Here is a 21,622-nt window from a genome sequence, read left to right as displayed (position 1 = left end):
TACCTCCTGGGCTCAAATGATCCTCCCACCTCAGTGCCCCAAATTGCTGGGACTGCAGACATGAGCCACGACGCCCGGATAATTTTTGGATTTTTTGTGCAAACAAGGTTTTACCTTATTGCTGAGGCTGGTCTCAAACTCCTGAGCTCAAATGATCTGCCCACCTCAGCCTTCCAAAGTGTTAGGATTATAGGCGTGAGCCACCGCGCCCAGCCACTCTTTTTTTTAATAGTCCTTTTTTTGATGACCACTGTCACTGCCACAGCAGCCTCGGGAGGAGATGCTTCCCTCTCTAACACTCTTACCAGTTTTTCTCAGTGGGGATGCTACTGTCATATTGTTCTGAATAATCTTTGTGTGGGTTTCTAAGGAGTATTGCATAGAGTTTGGCATCCCTGCCTCCTACCCACTAAAGGCCAGTGGATCTTCCTGGTCATTGTGACAACCAAAAATTGTCTTTACACATGTTCACATGTCCCTAAGGGATCACTATGGCCTTGAGTTGAGAATAACTGCAGCCCCAAAGCTGAGAAAATGCAGACTTTTTCCTTTAGACCTAGTTATAAAGATGACAAGGCTGGAGTATGGAAAAACACTTCGCTAAAGGCAAAGGGTTAATAAAAAGAATAAAACACAGATAGGCCCATGAAGCTAATAACCCAGCTCACAAAATGACACTTGCAAATTCCTAAGATCTAGGATGCTTCCGTGTGGCATTTCCCCCATTTCTAATTCATGTCTCTTGGAATCAGACTAAGAGACTGAGACCTGATCTTAGTCATTTCTCGTAGTTTTTATTTCCTATAGCAAGATCCTTTTCCCTCAGGATCCTTTTCTCCCAAGACAGTTTATACTGGGATGGTCCTTATCTTCCAGGTGAAATCCCATCCTTATCTTTGTAAACTTGAATGGGATAATCAAATCACAGCACAAAACAACCCTGACATTTATACTGTTAATAAACATGGTCTACAGTGTCTCTTTAGAGTCTTCTTTTGGCTCATTATTTCCCTATATATTGTTTTGACCAAGTTTTTGGTGGTGGTGGTGGTGTTTGGTTTGGTTTGGTTTTGCCTTCATTGAACCTTATATTTCTGCCTACTCACAGTCAATAAGCTCCTCCAGAGGTTGGTTGCTATAAACTAGCTATCTTGTCCCTTGGAATTGCTTAATGTTGCAAACTATTTGTTTCCATTGTAATTACTAAATGCACGTTTTGTTCCTGCCTATTTCAGATGCCCTTGCTGTTGTTATAGAGGTAGCCAACCATGCCAATGACACCATGAAGCAAGGAGTAAGTGTCTTGTTATCAGTGGCTGGTGTGGTCTTGAACCTGAAAGCCCAGGCCTTCATATGCTTTCCATTGTCTTTCTGTAGGACAACTTTCAGAAACTTATGCAAATTCAGTACAGCTTAAATGGACACCATGAAATTGTGCAGCCTGGTCGGGTAAGCATTTTACATTGCTTTTTGCAAACTTAATACGATGCATTTAGGTACCATCTGTTTATCATTTTATAAAAATAGATTGTTTTTGTTACTCTTCATTGATTCAGTCTTGATCACTTTATCTGTTCAAAACATTCATGATGTAAGTCACTGTGACAATTCAATTAGGAATAAGCCCATTTATCAAGTAAGTCCAATTCAATTAGGGGAGCGGCAAGGGACCCCACAGAGTATCTGATTTAATGGGATCGTTTTATTGTGTAATACCAGCAACCTCACACAGTTTTGAAGACAATTTCATTTAACATCTTTAATGTAAGAGAGAATTATGAAGGGAGGGGGGAAATTGGTATTTTGATCCTTCTCATATAGCACAAAAGTGGCCTAGGGAATGAATTCAGGAAAACTACAAAATGCAGTTGTCAGGATGTTGGGTATGCTTCAGGATCAAGTACACGCTCAGTCAATTACGTGTCCCTCCATACAGCATCCCAGGGGCCAATACTGGATTTATCCAACCCTGCTTGCTTGTCCGATTCCTAAATAATTTAAGGGTTTAAAATTAACAATGACTGTAAAAAATCTCAAGGAAACTGTGGCTCCCCAGTCTGTCATGAAAAAAATTCTTGGGGAAGAAAGTTGAAAAGGAAATTATATTGTCGTTGTGTTGTGATGGTAGGACTAAATGGGCGTTTGTTTGGATGAATCAGGTTTTTCTCAAAGAAGGAATTCTGATGAAGCTGTCTCGGAAAGTGATGCAACCTCGAATGTTTTTCCTGGTAAGAGGACTTGTGTAGTTCTGATGTGGCTGAGGTAGGGATAGTTGCTTAAGGAAAGGAGACATTTATACATGGTAGATAAGCTTAGCACCTTCAAATATCAGCCTCACCAGCTTCTTGAACTGGCCGTACCGCTTAATTGCATTTCAAGTATGGGAAATAAAGTCTGTTATGATGTATAACCAGAAGATTATTTCTTTTTGGAATTTATTCCATTTCTAACCTGGAAAATTGTTCTAATCGTTTGTTTAGGCAGACTAATACCTTCGTGGGATTTAGAATTCAAAAAACATTAAATCTGTTACAGAACTTGGAAATAAAGCACGTTTTCCAGAAATTGCCTTTTAAATTATATTCTAATAAAAAATTCTAGGTAGTTCTAGTGTATATAGCAGAATATAAGTATTTTATTCAGAGAGCTATTAGCAAAGAGGTATTATTTACCCTTTAATCTTGTATCTTATCAAAATCTTTGTGGCAGTAATGTGTTTCTTTACTTTCTCCCCTGAAATGTTTCTACTTTCAGTTTAATGACGCCTTGCTATATACAACACCAGTGCAGTCTGGGATGTATAAACTGAACAACATGCTCTCACTGACTGGAATGAAGGTCTGTGCATCTGTTAGATGATTTGTGTTTTGTTTTGTTTTGTTTGAGACGGGGTCTCATTCTGTCACCCAGGCTAGAGTGCGGTGGTACAATCTTGGCTGACTGCAACCTCCACCTCCTGGGTTCAAGTGATTCTTCTGCCTCAGCCTCCTAAGTAGCTGGGACTACAGGCACCCACCACCACGCCTGCCTAATTATTGTATTTTCAGTAGAGACGGGTTTCACCATGTTGGCAGGCTGGTCTCGAACTCCTGACCTCAGGTGATCAGCCTGCCTTGGCCTCCCAAAGTGCTGGGGTTACATAGGTGTGAGCCACCATGCCCACCTAGGTGATTTGTTTTTAAACTCAAATAAGGTCGGGTGCGGTGGCTCACACACCTATAATCCTAGCACTTTAGGAGGCTGAGGCCAGTGGATCACAAGGTCAGGAGTTTGAGATCAGCCTGACCAACATGGTGAAACTCCATCTCTACTAAAAATACAAAAAAAAAAAAAAAAAAAAATTAGCCAGGCGTGATGGCGCACACCTGTAATCCCAGCTACTCAGGAGGCTGAGGCAGGAGAATCGCTTGAACCTGGGAGGTGGAGGTTTCAGTGAGCCCAGATCGTGCAACTACACTCCAGCTGGAGCAACAGAGTGAGACTCCATCTCAAAAAACAACAACAACAACAAAACAACCCAAATAAAGGCTGGGCATAGTGGCTCACACCTGTAGTCCCAGCACTTTGGGAGGCCGAGGCAGGATAATAACTTGAGCTCAAGAGTTAGAGACCAGCCTGGGCAACATAGTGAAACCCCCATCTCTATTAAAAATAACAACAACAACAAATATATGATATATTTAGAGAGAATTCCCTAAGATAAACATCTTTCTTACATCCTTTACTTTTCTGTCTATATATGTTACTGTTTATGCATTTGTTTTATTTTGTTTTGTTTTGTTTTTTTGTGACAGAGTCTTACTCTGTTGCCCAGGCTAGAGTGCAGTGGTGCGATATCAGCTCACTGCAACCTCTGCCTCCCGAGTTCGAGAGATTCTCCTGACTCAGCCTCTTGAGTAGATGGGACTACAGGCTCAGCTAATTTTTGTATTTTTCATAGAGATGGGGTTTCACTATGTCGGCCAGGCTGGTCTCAAAGTTCTGACCTCAAGTGATCCACCCACCATCGCCACCCAAAGTGCTGAGATTACAGGTGTGAGCCACTGCGCCCTGCCTGTTTATGCATTTGATTATTCATTCATGTAGTCGTTTGTTCACTTATGCATTAATTTATTCATAGCATATTTATTGAGAACTACTATAAACAAAAGAGTAATGGGTTTGGTGGAAAATATGAAGATAAGTTGAAGCATGATTCTTACTGTCTTTCCTCCCCCAGGGACTTATCAACTAGTTGGGAAGATAGTACACTACACATAAATACCTATCAAGTAGACAGTAATAAATATCACTATAAAGGCACAATTACAGTTTTGAGAATTCAGAAGATAAAGAACTTGCAGTGTTCGATGGTCATGGTGGGGACTGGCCTGCAGCTTTTGAGAGCAGCTAGGAAAGAAGGAGAAAGAGGAGGAAGAGCCAGTGGACCTTGAAGTATAGGTCACATTTGGCCACGCTGAGATATAAGGGAAAGGCATTCCAGGTGGAGGGCATATTATGAGCAAAGTCCTGGAGGTGGGAAAGGTGGGTTGGTGTGTGGGCTTTTCAATTCATCTGAAGCATAGAGTAGATGAAGGAGAATAGCAGTAGAGAAAGCTGGATAGGAAGGTTGGTTGTGGATGTCAGCAGGCAGGGCCATTGGACAACTTTAGCTCATTGATATGGTTTTCAGTAGGATGAGTCGGCTCAAATTGTTATGCTTTCTTCCAGGTCAGAAAACCTACCCAAGAAGCCTATCAGAATGAATTAAAGATTGAAAGTGTAGAACGTTCCTTCATTCTCTCAGCCAGGTAAATTTTTTCTTCTTCTTCTTCTTTTTTTTTTTTTTTCTCATTCTGAGTCTGCTTGCTAGGGAATGTCGGGAAAATTTTGGTTTTTGGTTTTTGGTTTTTTTTTTTGAGACAGCATCTCACTCTGTCACCCAGGCTGGAATGCAGTGGCACAATCACAGCTCACTGCAGCCTCCACCTCCATGGCCCAAGCAGTTCTCCCACCTCAGCCTCTTGAGTAGCTGGGACCACAGGCATGCACTACCATACCCGGCTAACTTTAAAAATATTTTTTTGTATGTCAGGTGTGGTGGTTAATCCCTGTAATACCAGCACTTTGGGAGGCCGAGCTGGGCAGATCACTTGAGGTCAGGAGTTTGAGACCAGCCTAGCCAACATGATTAAACCCCATCTCTACTAACAATACAAAAATTAGCCAAGTATGGTGGCAGGCACCTGTAGTCCCAGCTACTCAGGAGGCTGAGGCAGGAGAATTGCTTGAACCCAGGAGGCGGAGGTTGCAGCGAGCCAAGATCCCACCACTGCACTCCAGCCTAGGTGACAGAGAGAGATTCTGTCTCAAAAAAAAAATTATTTTTTTTTAAGAGATGGAGTCTCCGTATGTTCCCCAGGCTGATCTTGAACTCCTGAGCTAATGCAATCTTCCCGCCTTGGCCTCCCAAAGTGCTGAGATCACAGGTGTGAGTCACTGTGCCTGGCCTATTTTTAAGAATATATAAAAATAGATTTTTGTGAGTATAACAGGGTCAGATGTTGCCAACACTTTTTACATTTAGATTAGCTACTGACTTTTTGTTCTTCTTTTTCTTCTTTCCCAATACCGTGCAGTTTTACTCTTGATTTACCATGCAAGGAAGTGGCTGAGAGCAGAGGCAATAGTATGCTAGAAGCACAGAGATTAAAATATTCTTATGAATAGAATAACAATGGTGAAAGTGCTTTGCTGATCATTTTTTAAGTGACTATTTCAAATTGTTTTTAAGAACAACTAGTGCTTTATAGGTTATTAGGAAATTTGTATGTGTCACTTAAAGGTTCTAACAAACCTATGAGGTAGGTGTAATCTCCTTCTAAAAATTAGGAAACTAAATTACAGAAAAATGGAGTTGCTGTCTTACGGATACATATTTGACACATCCAGGATGCAAATCGAAGTCTTTTACTTTTAAGTCCATCGTTATGGTCTGGGTGCAGTAGCTCAGGCCTGTAGTCAAGCACTTTGGGAGGCTGAGGCGGGTGGATTACCTGAGATCAGGAGTTTGAGACCAGCCTGGCCAACATGGTGAAACCCCATCTCTACTAAATAACAAAAAAATTAGCCGGACATGGTGGCATGTGCCTGTAATCCCAGCTACTCGGGAGGCTGAGGCAGGAGAATCACTTGAACCCAGGTGGTGGAGGTTGCAGTGAACTGAGATCACTCCACTGCACTCCAGCCTGGGTGACTGAGTGAGACTCCATCTCAGAAAGAACGGAGGGAGGGAGGGAAAAGAAATCCATTGTTATTTATGATACCACCTTGCCCCAGACCGGAACCTGCAGTGACTTAATATGTTGCCATAATGTAATTCAAGTGCTAAGGAAACCTGAAACTCTATGACTCATAAAAATACATTATTGAGGTACTGACTTGAGTGGCGGAAGTGGGTATTTGGGAAGGTGTGACTGGTGAAGGGAGGGATGCCAATAGTCATAGCATGCTCCACTGCACAATCTAAATAATGAGACACTCTCTTCTCAGACTTAACCTTTGATCTAATAAAAATAGAAGCAAATGCTTTTGTAACACTTACTGTATGCCAGGCACTGTTAAAAGACTTTATGTGTAGTACTTCGTTTCATCTTCACAGCAACCTGTAAGGCAAGTTGTTGTTATTATACCCATTCTATGCTGAGAAAAGCCACTCAGCTATATTAGCAAAGCCAGGATTTGAACAGGCAGTCTGTTTCCAATTGTCCATACCACTAAAATCAACTAGGATCTTAGGAGCAGATGGAGTAGTGGCCAGAATCATTTATTACTCCGCATCAGTCACAGTGCTCATGTTTTGTTTTATATTTATTTTCTCTTTTAAGTTCCATGATAACTTTGTGGGGTATTATCTTGATCTTCCAGATTAGAAAAATGGAGGCTCAGAGAGGTTCAATAACACATCTAAGGTTACATGAGTAGTAAGCAGTGGAGCTGTGATTTGAACCTAGGTGTTTCTGACAACCTTTATAATTTTGCTTATGTCCATTAATGTCAAGGACTCAAACCAAATGTCTGACTTCCCAAAATCAGAGGACCACAGGAGTCATCCTGGGGTGTGCTACTCCTCTGAAATGCAATGGCTACTGCTGCCTGACATACAGGATGACAGGAGAAGACAAATACCTATATCCAGGGTTTGTCAAATGCTTCACAGCTATCAGTCAGAACAAGCAAAGTTCTTGGGGGTACCTGAAGCATCCACCAGATACCAATATTTAGAGAGTGCAGATAAACTCTCAATCACTTAGCATTGTGACTTTTTTCTTTCTTTTCTTTTCCTTTGTGTTTTTTGTTTTTGTTTTTTTTTTTTTTGAGACAGGGTCATGCTCTGTCGCCCAGGCTGGAGTGCAGTGGCACGATCTCGGCTGACTGCAGCCCCTGCTTCCCGGCTTCAAATGATTCTTGTGCCTCAGCCTTCCAAGTAGCTGGGACTACAGGCATGCGCCACCACGCCGAGCTAAGTTTTGTGTTTTTAGTAGAGACAGGGTTTCACCATGTTGCCCAGGCTGGTCTCGAACTCCTGACCTCAAGTGATCCACCCGCCTCAGCCTCCCAAAGTGCTGGGATTACAGGCGTGAGTCACCACGTCTGGCCATCTTTTTTAATTTTAAAATAGAGATGAGCTTTCACCATGTTGGCCAGGCTGGTCTTGAACTCCTGACCTCAGGTGATCCACCCACCTCGGCCTCCCAAAGTGCTAGAGACAGGATTGCGTTCAGCCCTTTTTTCGTTTTTGAGGGATAGAGGAGTTTGAACAAAAGTTCAAAGAACAAGGCCGGATGTGGTGGCTTATGCCTGTAATCCCAGCACTTTGGGAGGCCAAGGCGGGTGGATCACGAAATCAGGAGATCGAGACCATCCTGGCCAATGTGGGGAAACCCCGTCTCTACTAAAAATACAAAAATTAGCCGGGTGTGGTGGCGCATATCTGTAATCCCAGCTACTCGGGAGACTGAGGCAGGAGAATCGCTTGAACCTGGGAAGCGGAGGTTGCAGTGAGCCGAGATCGCACCACTGCACTCCAACCTGGCAACAGAGTGAGGCTCCATCTCAAAAAAAAAAAAAAAAAAAAAGAAAGTTCAAAGAACATTAAGACCCTGTTTATCATGTTCCCAGTGAGTGCTTGGGCTTGGTTCTTAAAATCAAGAAGTTATTTTCAAAATTCCAAGGTGGAAATGGCTATAGAAAAGTCAAGTTTTAATTGCACTTCCATTTCCCAAGTAAAAATGAGCCTTGGTGAAAAACAGTAATCTATTTTATTAAGATTAAATAATTCAGGAAATTATAGTAAATGTTTCTTTCCTTGGTTGTTAGGTAAATAGCTGGATGTTCATGATTTCCAGATCAGTACCAGACAGGTGTAATGAACAGCTCTGATCAAGATTTATATTTCTGTAACTTTTTTTTTTCTTTTTTGTGACAGAGTCTCGCTCTGTCGCCCAGGAGTGCAGTGACGCGATCTTGGCTCACTACAACCTCCACCTCCTGGGTTCGAGCAATTCCTCTGCCCTAGCCTTCAAAGTCACTGGGACTACAGGCGTGTGCCACCATGCCCGGCTAATTTTTTTGTGTGTATTTTTAGTAGAGACGGGGTTTCACCTTGTTGGCCAGGCTGGTCTTGAACTCATGACCTCAAGTGATTCGCTTGCCTTGGCCTCCCAAAGTGGTGGGATTACAGCCATGAGCCACCATGCCCAGCAACATAACTATTTCCATTCTTCTTATCAATCAGGGTGGCAACCCTCTCTTCCGATGTCAGCTGGAGAGAGATAACTACCCCGCGAATTTCATCCAAGTTCCTGCCAGTAGTAGCTGGGTAGACAGCTTCAGTTTCTTGTCAGGAGCAAAAATAAACACCACAAGCTCTCACAACCTTTCCCTTTTCTTCCATCTCGGGAGGATCCAGCATGCCCAACAAGACGGCAAGGTCCTGATCCTTACCATCATTGTTGGGAAAAGGGCATTTTTCTGTTGGCTCATCACTATTGTAAGCATTGATATCCTTGCTCCAGGCAAGATGGTCCTTAGCACTGTCTGTTGCAAGGGCAATCAACTTCACATTGCTCTTGGTGAATTCTGGTGCCAGCTTTGCAGCTCTGCCAAGCTCCATGGTTCACACTGATGTAGAGTCCCAAGGGTGGGAAAAAAGAATGCCACAGGAGTCTCCTAGAAAGTCGTGGGAACAGATACAGCCAACAGTGCGATTAGCCTCAAAGTTGGGAGCCTTGTCCCCAAGAAGCAGCCCTCTGTGGATGGCAGCAGTAATGACATGGGTGGGCGAGACAGTGTAGCCACGGCAGCAAGCAGCCAGCTGGTCTGGGCAATCCTGTTTGTCTTTTTGTTAGTAGTCTGGGCCTCAGTGATAAGCAGTGACAACTGAAAGCAATCATTGCTGAGTCAAACCAACTTTAGTGATGAGAGAAAGTCATTGTTTGGAGACTGGCATATGGAGAACTATTAGGGAAGGAGATTGTCTACTATCAACCATTAACAAATGTTTACTGGGCATCACTTACCCTGTCCAGGAGCTGGGGGTGTGCAATCCCTACCCTTAAGGATAAGCTTTTATTCTGAAGTGGGAGATACACAATAATCAGGTTTATTTATATATAAGCACATATAAATAATTTGGAGTATTCAGTGTTATAAAGAAGAATAAAGTAGGCTGAGCAGATAGAAAGTGATGAGGTCAAGAACTTTTTTGGGGTGGTGGGGCGGGGGGATCAGAAAAGTTATCTCTGAGGAGCATCAGAGACCAGAAACAAATCCCAGATGGAAGGAACAGCAAGAACAAAAGACATACCAGGGAGGCAGGAAAGGGTATAGTACGTTAAAGAAACAGCAAGAAATCCAATATAGGTAGAGCCTAGTACTCCCCTAGTACCAGGGGAGATTAAATGTGAGTTACAGTTTGGGGGCAAGAGCTAGGGGCCACCCATAGTAAGGTCACTGAATTTTTAAGAGTTTTTAGCTAAGTGATAATATCTAATTTATGTTTGTGAAAGATCACACCGGCTTCTTTGTAGAAGACAGACCATCAGGAGACTAGAGTAGAAGTTGGGCAGCCAGGTAGTGAGTGCGCAGTAGATGATAGTGTGTCTTGGGTTAAAGTGATGAACAATGGTATGATTCAGAAAAAGCCCAATAGGATTACTAATGGGCTGAATGTGGGCTCTGCAGGGGAAGTCATTGAACTGGAAAGTTCCCGATAAAGGAAAAATAAATTTCCAAGGGAGGATCAAGCTGGCATGAGGGAAAGAGAGCTAAGGCATATTGAATGTCATCGTATGCCATGCTCTCCTTCCAAATTCCTCCAACCAGTTAGGCAGGTACTGCATCCCATATTAAAGGGGGTAAGGAGGCCTCATCCCTATTCAGTCCCTCCATCCCCTCCCACCAACATACTGCATGCTCCATCAGCACGGATCTGCGTGTGACTCCATGCATGCCAGCCAACTCCACAGCCGTCTGCCTTCCACAGGTGTTATCTCCACCTGCGGTTCATTCCTTTGTTCAGTAAGGAATATGGAGCCTCTACCTTGGGCCAGGCATTGTGTTGGGCATCGGGACACAGTGGATTAAAAATTAAAAGGGTCAAGTCAGGTGCAGTGGCTCACACCTATAATCCCAACACTTTGAGAGGCCAAGGCAGGCGGACCACTTGAGGTCAGGAGTTCAAGACCAGCCTGGCCAACATGGTGAAACCCCATTTAATATTTTATATTAAAAATATAAAAATTAGCTGGGCATAATGGCGTAATTACACGCCTGTAATCCCAGCTACTCGGGAGGCTGAGGCAGGAGAATTGCTTGGGAGGCAGAAGTTACGGTGAGCTGAGATCGCACCACTACACTCCAGCCTGGGCAACAGAGCAACACTCCATCTCAAAAAAAAAAAAAATTAAAAGGGCCCTTCCTTCACTGAGCTGACATTCCATAGAGGAGGACAGGCACTTAGCAAATATTAACACAATTAAGTATTGTGGTGATTAAATGATGCACAGAAAAAGTACCGGGGCAGGAGGCTGTAAAGCAAAGGACCTTAAACTACAATGGGGGTGAGAGGGCAGCCTCTTTCCTACAAACCCTGCTGTTGATATTGACTTAGGAAAGATAAGTAGGAGTCAGAGGGGCAAAGAGGAAAAAGGAAGAGCCTCCTGGTCATTAGGAGCACTGTGTACAAAGGTCCTTAGGTGAGAAGGGGCATGACATATTCAGAGAATTGGAAGCCAGTGTGGCATGAGCTCAAGAATGAGGAGGAGAATGACCCAGGATAAGCCTGGAGGGACAGGTGACTTAGATGGTGCAGAACCATCTTGTGGGATTTGGTCTTTAGCCTAAGAGCCACAGGAAGCCACGGAAAGGCTTATACAAGGGAATGATGTGATCAGATTGGCATTTTTTAAAGAGTATCTGGCTGCTGCATGGAATATGGTTTGGGAGGTGGCCTAAAGGAGGGGACTGATTGGACACAGGGTATAAGAGGAGTTCTTCAGAGGAGACTCCAGCATATACTATGAATTGGGAGGTGGTGCCATGCACTGTGACAGGGAGCACTGGGAGAGGAGCAGCTTTAGGGGAGAAATTGGGAGTTGCGTTTCATGGTGTGCATATGGAATGTAAGGTGCCTATGCAACATCCAAATGCAGCCATCAAGGGGCAGTTTCTGTAAGGATCTGGATTTCAGAGGGAAGTTGGGGCCAGAGGCATATATTTGGGCACCATCAGCTTAGAGATGACCACAGCTGGCAGACTGAATGAGGGTACACAGAGAGTTCCCTGCCAAACTCCTGTAACTCTTTAAGTCCTAACTTTGTCATCACCTTTGCAGAGCCATCCTTGCTACTTACATAAGGTAATTTACTACTTCTATGTTATTTATCTACATTTGTCATATCATATGTTGATTACGTTTCACCTCAATTCAGTGTGCATCCTTACAAGTGAGGTATATTTTGTGTGCCCAGTTCTTGGCTTAGGTCCTGGCTTAGTAGGCTCCCAGTGAATGTTACTCACAGTGTTACTCACAAATCAAAGTGATGTGGCCTTTGAACCTCAGAGAAGCATCCTGCAGTTAGTCCAAGTAGTAAATGGTGTGGCATGGTCTAACAACCCCAAATCCTTTCTATTGGAGGGTTTTTAAATTTTTTTTTTTTTTTTTTTTTTGAGACAGAGTCTCACTTTGTTGCCCAGGCTGGAGTGCAGTGGCACGATCTTAGCTCACTGCAACCAACACCTCCCAGGTTCAGATGATTCTCCTGCCTCAGCCTCCTGAGTAGCAATGACTACAGGTGCGCACCACCATGCCTGGCTAATTTTTGTATTTTTAGTAGAGACGGGGTTTTGACATGTTGGCCAGGCTGGTCTTGAACTCCGTACCTCAGATGATCCACCCTCCTCGGCCTCCCAAAGTGCTGGGATTACAGGCATGAGCCACCACGCCCAGCCATGTTTTTAACCCTTGGCGATTCATCCCACTCATTGGGAAAGTGGTACTTACTTGACACACATTTGCTTTCTTGTACTATACACATTCTATAAAGAAAATAATACTTGACTTAACAATTTTTCAGTTTGAGGAAGATGTTGATTCTTCTGCTAATCATGTTACAAAAGGAGACTAGAATATCTCCACTGGATGCTGCGGGCAAATGTGTGTGGTCTGTGAGAAATGTGTTATCAAGAGCTGGTAAACATTGTCTTGGCAGAACCCTACACAGGAGAGAGCCAGGAATGATTAAATGAAAGAACAGCATATGTGACATGATTTGCACAGTTGAATCACATTCCACATGCTCCCCGGGCTCCAGAAGAATCCAACAGCAATTCTCAAATTTACCATCTGCCTCTCTGCTTTCTGTTACTCTTTTGGTGAGGGGCCGGGGAGGGGGAGAGAGATGGTAATGTGTTATGAATGTTTGCTTGGAACCCTGAGCATGTGTTCTCATCATGTAGTTCTGCAGAGAACATGAGCAGAGGCTAGCAATGACCTGGTGGTGAGAGGTCCAGTCCTTAACTACACTTGGGTTTAATACCAGCTCATCACTTAGTCTGTTGTCTATAAAGCAAATTATCAAACATTACTAATTCTCAGTTTCCTTACCTGTAAATGGTGAAGGTGGGTGATGATGTTGTAGTTGGGGGCAGGGGGTGTAAGATCCAATGTATATTCCATGGGGAAGCTCTGAGGGTGAGACATGGTGACATTTGCTACGCATTTAGCAGAGTTGGCTGACGTAGTAACTGTTAAATGGCATCTCGTTTTGGCAGTAATGCTAGAATAGTAGCAGTAAATAAGGCAGGGTTTTGTTTGGTTTAGAGAGAAAGAGGTTATTTCTTTTTTGTTGTTCTTCATATATAATGAAAATTTGAGAAATTAATTTGATTTAAAATTTTATTTGTAAAGTGGATTTCTACCTTTTTTAATCCACATAAATGAACATTCTAAATGGCACTCAAGCCATGGATTAGGGAGGCGCTTTCTGAGAATGATGATTGTAGGGAAGGTGAGTGGTTTCTATTCTTGACCTGCCCTGGGTTCTCTAAAATACAGCAACATATGTCTATATGTACCATTATTTTTTTTTTTTTTTGGAGACGGAGTCTCGCTCTGTTGCCCAGGCTGGAGTGCAGTGGCACGATCTTGGCTCACTGCAAGCTCCGCCTCCCGGGTTCACGCCATTCTCCTGCCTCAGCCTCTCCGAGTAGCTGGGACTACAGGCGCCCGCCACCACGCCTGGCTAATTTTTTGTATTTTTAGTAGAGACGGGGTTTCACCGTGGTCTCGATCTCCTGACTCGTGATCCGCCCGCCTCGGCCTCCCAGAGTGCTGGGATTACAGGCGTGAGCCACCGCGCCTGGCCTGTATGTGTACCATTATTAATGTTGGAATTTTTTATTTTAGAAACACCCTTTAAGAGTTCAAATATACTTAAAGTTAGGGCAAATAATGCCAGAAACTGCATATTCAGGCACCCAAACTAAAAATAATCATCAAGATTTTGCCACTGATTTTCCTGTTTCATAATTTTCTATTTTAAAACAAATTGCAGATATCAGGTCATTTTACCTCTGCTTTTTTTTTTTTTTTTTGGAGACAGTGTCTTGCTCTGTCACCCAGGCTGGAGTGCAGTGGCACTATCTCGGCTCACTACAACCTCCACCTCCTTGGTTCAAGCAATTCTCCTGCCTCAGCCTCCTGAGTAGCTGGGATTACAGGCGTGCGCCACCATGCCCGGCTAATTTTTGTATTTTTAGTAGAGACAGGGTTTCACTATGTTGGCCATGCTGATCTCGAACTCTGGAACTCAAATGATCCACCCACCTTAGCCTCCCAAAGCGTTGGGATTATAGGCGTGAGCCACCACACCCGGCCGATTTTACTTCTGTATACCTCAAAATGCCTCTCTAAATTAAGCTACAGACTTTTTTTTTTTTTTTAACACAGTCACAATCCCATTCTGATGAATTTTGTTTTATTATGATGGAGTTTTAATTATTTATTAAAGTCTTTCTTTCTCTCGTTCCCTCTGCCTCTTTTCTGCTCTTTCTCTACTGTGTATGTATAGATTTATATGTTTATTTTTATTTATAATACCTAACATGTGCCTCTCAATTTTAAATATACAAAACAAAATTTAAACAGTGGTTTCATAAGTATGCTGATACCAGTAATGATTTGGAGTTAACATGGTTTTGGGAAAGAGGCATGGTTGGAAAAACAGAAAAAAAAAAATACCCTTGTCTGACCAAGCTTGCCCCTATTTGGCCCATTCCCATCTAGTGCTGAATTAAAGATATCTCCTGATGAGCTGGGTAGGGACAGAGAACTTGGTGGGTGAAATAGGTAGAGAAGCCCTAACAAAAACTGCAGCCTTTACCGTGTGAACCGCATTGTCAACATCTGCTTTCTAATACAAAAAAAAATATGTTCCCTTCACCCCAGTGCCCTTCGTAGAAATTTTTAGTAACCCTTAGTAATCTAAAGATATTTAGTATTCTATGCTATAAATTGGAATTTGAAACTTGACTTATTGGAATCTTTTTAAATTCTAGGATGATGTCTTAAGAAACTCCTTGGCTATATAAATAATCATAATTATTAATTGTACAATTATCCTTTAAACCAAACCAAAAATATTTTCATTAGGAGAGTTCAAAGGCTATTTAATATAAAGCAGAACTTTTGGAAAGAAAAAATAAGCATTGCTAAAATGCCATCATGGGTTCTCTGTTGTCTGTTCTGATGATCTGTTCACTAAACCTCAGAGTTGCTGCTTTTTTGACTAGTATTGTTGGAGGGTGGTGGGATCTGTTGCCATGGGAGAAAGAAAAAAAGAAAAAGGAAAAGAACAAAAGCTGACATCTGGTTGATGAAAACTTTTGCCCCCAACAGTTCTGCCACAGAAAGGGATGAATGGCTAGAAGCGATTTCCAGGGCAATAGAAGAGTATGCCAAGAAAAGAATCACCTTCTGTCCTAGTAGGAGTCTTGATGAGGTATTGTCTTCTCCTTTTTTTTTTTTCCAGTGCATTTCAAAGTTTTTACCTTAAACATTTCACAGGGGTTTAGGAAAGCAACATGTGTTTCAGAAAATGATTGGACTGGACATGATAGAGTTACTCTACAGATTAATGTCTCATTTCAGCGCTGAAAGTTTATCCTCCTATTAATGTCTCACTGCAAGTATGTGATAGCATAAAGCATATTCATGTATTTTCCCAGCTATAAAACTTCATTGTAGGAAATTTAGAAAATATGAAATAGTTTAAGGGAGAAACTAATCAGCTGCCATCCCACTACCACAGGCATCTTTTTAAGTTAATTTTGCATTAGAAAATTTTTAGATTGTAGCTAAACCTAGTATTCTGAGCACATGAAAAATATAATAGCCCATATTTCTTTTCTTTTTTTTTTTTTTTTTTTGAGACGGAATTTCGCTCTTGTTGCCCAGGCTGGAGTGCAATGGTGCGATCTCAGCTCACTGCAACCTCTGCCTCCTGGGTTCAAGTGGTTCTCCTGCCTCAGCCTCCCTAGCAGCTGGGATTACAGGCATGTGCCACCACGCCTGGCTAATTTTGTATTTTTAGTACAGATGGGGTTTCACCATGTTGGCCAGGCTGGTCTCAAACTCCTGACCTCAGGTTTTCCACCTGCCTCGGCCTTCCAAAGTGCTGAGATTACAGACGTGAGCCACTGTGCCTGGCCAATAGCCCTTTTTTTTTTTTTTTTTTTTTTTTTTTTGTTGAGACGGAGTCTTGCTCTGTGGCCAGGCTGGAGTGCAGTGGTGCGATCTTGGCTCACTGCAACCTCTGCCTCCTGGATTCAAGCAGTTCTCCTGCCTCAGCCTCCCACGTAGCTGGGACTACAGGCACGTGCCACCACGCCCAGCTAATTTTTGTATTTTTAGTAGAGACGGGTTTTCACCACGTTGGCCAGGATGGTCTTGATCTCTTGACCTTGTGATCTGCCCGCCTTGGCCTCTCAAAGTGCTGGGATTACAGGCGTGAGCCACCACGCCCAGCCAATAGCCCATAGTTTATCTTCATCTTTTTTGCTTGTTTGTTTTTTGAGACGGAGTCCCACTCTGTTGCCCAGGCTGGAGTGCAGTGGCGCAATCTCGGCTCATTGTAACCTCCGCCTCCCAGGTTCAAGTAATTCTCTTGCCTCAGCCTTCTGAGTAGCTGGGATCACAGGCACCAGCCACCACACCTGGCTAATTTTTGTATTTTTAGTAGAGACAGGGTTTCACTGTGTTGGCCAGGCTGGTTGCAAACTCTGTACCTCATGTGATCCGCCCGACTCAGCCTCCCAAAATGCTGGGATTACAGGCGTGAGCTGCCGCGCCTGGCCCTCATCCCCATCTTGGTGGTGTGAGATGCCACTGCCGAATAAAAAGGCAGGCAGTGTGCATGGAGATAATCAGAAGTTGTTCTTCTTCCACAGGCAGACTCAGAAAATAAAGAGGAAGTTAGTCCTCTTGGATCGAAGGCTCCTATCTGGATTCCTGATACCAGAGCCACAATGTGTATGATCTGCACAAGCGAATTTACTCTCACTTGGAGACGACACCACTGCCGGGCCTGTGGAAAGGTTGGCAATGATAACACCCATCTCCATTGTGGTCTTTACTTTCTCCAGGCTGTACATAGTGAGGAAGCGTATTTCCCCTCATAAACCATTATAGTTCAAGAATAACAATAATTATTATTATGTTAATAGTAGAAAACATAAATGGTGTTTTCTCTAAATATTTAGGGGCGGTAGCAATCTTCTTAGTGAACTTCCACCCTCCTACTTCAGAGTTACATTAGAACATCAGTAATAAATAACTGATTCAAAAACAAAATCTAACAAATCCACAATTAAACAGGCCCTCACATTTACAGCTATTATTTAAACTGCATCTCTCTAGTACTAAGTATCTATAGTATTCAGTAGGGGGAATGTTCAGTGTTGAAGTTATCCCTAGTGATGCTTCTAAGCCTTCATGATCTCATTAGTAAAATGGGTGTAGAAACAATGACATCAGAGAGCTACTCTAAAGATTAAATAAGGTTGTATTTAGAGAGCATTTAGTATGGAGCCCAAAAACTTGGTAGAGGTGCAGAGACGTGGTCGTTGCTGCAGCAGTGATGATTACGATGATGACAATGATGGTGATCAGTATACCTCACAGGCCTTTTTGCATGCCAGGTACTGTTCTAAGCATTTTGCATATATTAACTCCTTTACTTTATTATTTTATGTAGTCAGCCCTCTGTAAGTAATCATCTGTGGCCCCTTCATCTTTCAAGTGTGGTACTATGCATTAGTTCACTATATGCCTGAACTCCATAGAGTTATTATTGAGACAAAGTGAGCCTCAGTGACTCTGAAACTGTTTTGAAAAGTGGATAGCACTGTAAATTGTAACATACTTTATGGTTTAGAAACACAAGTTATTCTAATGAAATTAATGAAATAATTCCAATGTGTTTTCAGATTGTATGCCAAGCTTGTTCATCTAATAAGTATGGCTTAGATTACCTGAAAAATCAACCAGCAAGAGTATGTGAACATTGTTTCCAAGAACTGCAGAAATTAGGTAATATATAAGTAAAGATTTAACCAAAAATTCCTTTATTCCCCAGATGCTTTCAAACAACCTTCTGACAGAAACACCTTCGGTACATTAGCAATATGATTGTTGATACTTATCTCCAAATTTGTAGTAAGCTTTCTTAATTCATATTTTGTTGTAATTCTGGGAGAGGTTGGACTGAAATTTGGTTTCAGTCTGTGTAAAAGGTTTTGCTAAGAAAACTAGAAATGTAATTACAGTGTAAAACACTTAAAACAGTAAAAGGGAACTTTAACTTTCAAGTAATTTTGAAGTCTATAGTTTCACACGATAGCGTGCTCATTACAAATCATTTTATCTATATGTGAAGTAATTCTCTTTACTTAGGTGGCACTTCATTAGCTTAATTCTAGTCAGTTAATCTGATTTAGTGAGATCTTAATGTACATCTGAATGTGCAGCTTTTTGACCAAACACAAAAATGATACTATTTCCCTGCTCATTATTTGCAGGTATCCTCCAGTAAAATGAATGCAGCTTAGCAGGACTGCTCAGGTCTGTTTTGGGAGGAGATTTTTTTTTTTTGGAGACGGAGTCTCGCTCTTTCACCCAGGCTGGAGTGCAGTGGCGGGATCTCGGCTCACTGCAGGCTCCGCCCCCCGGGGTTCACACCATTCTCCTGCCTCAGCCTCCCACGTAGCTGGGACTACAGGCGCCCGCCACCTCGCCCGGCTAATTTTTTGTATTTTTAGTAGAGATGGGGTTTCACTGTGTTAGCCAGGATGGCAGGAGGAGATTTTTAGTTAAATTCCTGAAACCTGTAGGATCTAAATTTTATTTATATGTATTTTTTGAGATGGGGTCTTGCACTGTTGCCCAGGCTGGAGTACAGTGATGCAATCTGCAACCTCTGCCTCTCGGGTTCAAGCGATTCTCCTACCTCAGCCTCCTGAGTAGGTGGGATTATAGGCACACGTGACCATACCCAGTTAATTTTTGTATTTTAGTAGAGATGGGGGTCTCACCATGTTGGCCAAGCTGGTCTCGAACTCCTGACCTCAAATGATCCACCTGCCTCAGCATCCCAAAGTGCTGGGATTACAGGCATAAGCCACTGTGCCTGGCCAGGATCTAAATTTTTAAAAGTCTGTTCTTCATTTCCCTGAAGGATAGCTTTTCATTAGCAAGGAGGAATTTCTAAGTGGATGACGTGATATTTCAGAGTCCACATATTTCTAGATGAATAATTTATTATTTTCTGTATACATTTTCCAAGAAGACCCATCCATCTCTTCCTTTATGTTCCTCTCTTTAGTCTGGGTGTATGGTATAAGCTGCAAACATTCGAAATTCGTCTTTGAATTCTCCTTCCTCATCACCTATACCCATTTGGTCAATAACTCTTGTCAATTTTATAATAAAAAATCTTTGTCTTGATTTCTCCATCCCAGCCCTAATAAGGCCTTTGTTATCTCTCATCTAGACAACTATAATAATTTCCTAACAAGTTTTCTTGCTGTTAGTCCTTTCTCCTTAGTACTGCCAGATATAATCTATTTTTCCAAATTTCATCTGCTCATGTCACTCCCCAGCCTGAAACATATAAACAACAGTCCAGTTTCCTTCAAACCAGCCCCTTTTTTAATCTGGCCTCATTATTTTCCAGATAGATGATTTAATTTCATACCACTCTGCCTTTGCTCACGCTGACCTCTTAGTGCACAGTGTTCCTCCTGCTTGTTTTAACCTGGCAAATTCCTGCTTATTCCTTCATGACCAACTTTTATCTTATTATCTTCTCAGCTTTCCCTGAACCCTCTGCAATCAGAATTCATTACTTCTTCATCCGTGTCCGATAGCCCCCTTTTTTAAACTGCTTTGTTCATTGTAGCTGGTCTAGTATCTAGACACTTAACAATACCAGGGTTCTTTGGGGTTTACGTCAGTAGGGAAGGTTTTTTGGATTTTTTTTAAGTTGGTAGTATAGTCACATGTTTCATAATTCTAAAGGCATACAAGAGTAATCCTTTCACATAAAGTTCAAAAAGTATAAAACCATAGATAGTAGAAAGTCTTCCTTCCACTCAACTCCCAGCCATCCATTGTCCTTTTCCAGAAGTTATCAATGTTGTTTCTTAGTGTCCTTCCATGGATATTTTATGCAACAGTGTTTATGGATTTGAATGAAATTGAATTGCAAAATGCTGAGCATTGCCTACATAAGTGTGCCTGATTTGTTCTAGATCATCAGCACTCCCCTAGGATTGGATCTCCTGGAAATCACAAATCTCCTTCAAGTGCCTTATCATCAGTCTTACATAGTATTCCATCAGGGAGGAAACAGAAAAAAATCCCAGCTGCTCTCAAAGAAGTAAGTGTTTCCATTAAACTTGCAATGTGATAGAGGCTGAATTATTCATATGCGTATGATACACCATTTTTCTTTCATATAGGAAGATGTCATTTCCCACAACTATTAAGTCATGAATTTTAATACTGATGATGGATGTGGCTGCCTCACAATCTTGCTTGGTCTCCTGTCTGACCTAAGTCATGTAGAAAATGGCTATTGAAAGGTTTAGAGAACATTTAATAGCAGTGATAGAAAGTAAAGATAAGTTGGACACACACTAATTTTTTAAAATGACTTTGAGCAAGATCCTTGCCAGAGGGAAGAAGTCCACAGAATATTTTGGGCATTTTGTTAGCATTTACTGATCTGCACGTTTATTTGTAGGCATTGGTTGGTTATGCACAGCTGATATCACTGATAGTAGGTTGTCTTTCCTTTAAACTTCCTTTAAAAGAAAACTTTAAATAGTGATAATAGCCTATATGCTTAGACCTGCTAATGGTATATTCCACAGACATTGTTGATATCCTATCCCAGCTCCTCAGATTTAGAACAAACAGCACTGCCATTTTGGCTACTCCATTATGATCAGTTTATTAATGAGGTCCACCTGTGCTAGTTTTGTGGCCAGCACAGTAGTTTTTAATTTGGTTCTCTTGCTTTTTTACTGAGGAGGTGTTCTAGCATACATAGTGGAAGGAAAGAACTCTAAAAATTTGATCAAGATCATATTTCTTATGTAAAGTTACGAGTATATTCCCAGTTGAAACACAATGTTTTAGGGGTCCATGGAAATTATAGCACGTATCCATACTTTGTTTCTTGTTATGTCTGAATAAAATTTCATTGTTTGTGTATACCACAGTTTATCCACCCATCTCTTGTTGAATATTGGGTTGTTTCCACCTTTTGGCTATAACGAATTATGCTGATAGAAATATTCATGTGCAAATTTCTGTGTGGACATATGTTTTCATTTATCTTGGGTATATACCCAGAAGTAGAATTGCTTGCTCATATGGTAATTCTATGTTTAACTTTTTGAGGAACTGGGAAGTTGTGTTCTTATTCTAGTAATGTTTAAAATATTTTTAGAAATTCCTCTTTTTAGAATTACATTTAGAGCCTCAATACTCTCAGTAATGGCAGACTACAGCTTTTGA

The 21,622-nt window shown here is 41.9% G+C and overlaps 1 protein-coding gene and 1 pseudogene across 1 annotated transcript in view; one reads left to right on the top strand and one right to left on the bottom strand.

Annotated features, from left to right (window-relative positions):
* The window catches only part of FGD6 (FYVE, RhoGEF and PH domain containing 6), a 139,825-nt gene that overhangs the window by 110,806 nt on the left and 7,397 nt on the right, over window positions 1–21,622 (top strand). The window contains exons 10-18 of the mRNA XM_055238380.2: window positions 1,236–1,294; window positions 1,378–1,449; window positions 2,160–2,228; window positions 2,755–2,838; window positions 4,711–4,790; window positions 15,440–15,542; window positions 16,990–17,136; window positions 18,028–18,130; window positions 20,350–20,477. Of these exons, the coding sequence (XP_055094355.1) occupies window positions 1,236–1,294; window positions 1,378–1,449; window positions 2,160–2,228; window positions 2,755–2,838; window positions 4,711–4,790; window positions 15,440–15,542; window positions 16,990–17,136; window positions 18,028–18,130; window positions 20,350–20,477 (845 nt within the window). The remainder of the gene's footprint in view (window positions 1–1,235; window positions 1,295–1,377; window positions 1,450–2,159; window positions 2,229–2,754; window positions 2,839–4,710; window positions 4,791–15,439; window positions 15,543–16,989; window positions 17,137–18,027; window positions 18,131–20,349; window positions 20,478–21,622) is intronic.
* LOC129460506 (peroxiredoxin-6-like) lies at window positions 8,703–9,225 on the bottom strand (annotated as a pseudogene).

This window comes from Symphalangus syndactylus, chromosome 13 (genome assembly GCF_028878055.3).
Source record: "Symphalangus syndactylus isolate Jambi chromosome 13, NHGRI_mSymSyn1-v2.1_pri, whole genome shotgun sequence".
NCBI classification, from domain to species: domain Eukaryota; kingdom Metazoa; phylum Chordata; class Mammalia; order Primates; family Hylobatidae; genus Symphalangus; species Symphalangus syndactylus.
The sequence above is the reverse complement of the archived record's forward strand: the minus strand, read 5'-3'. Positions and strand labels throughout refer to the sequence as shown.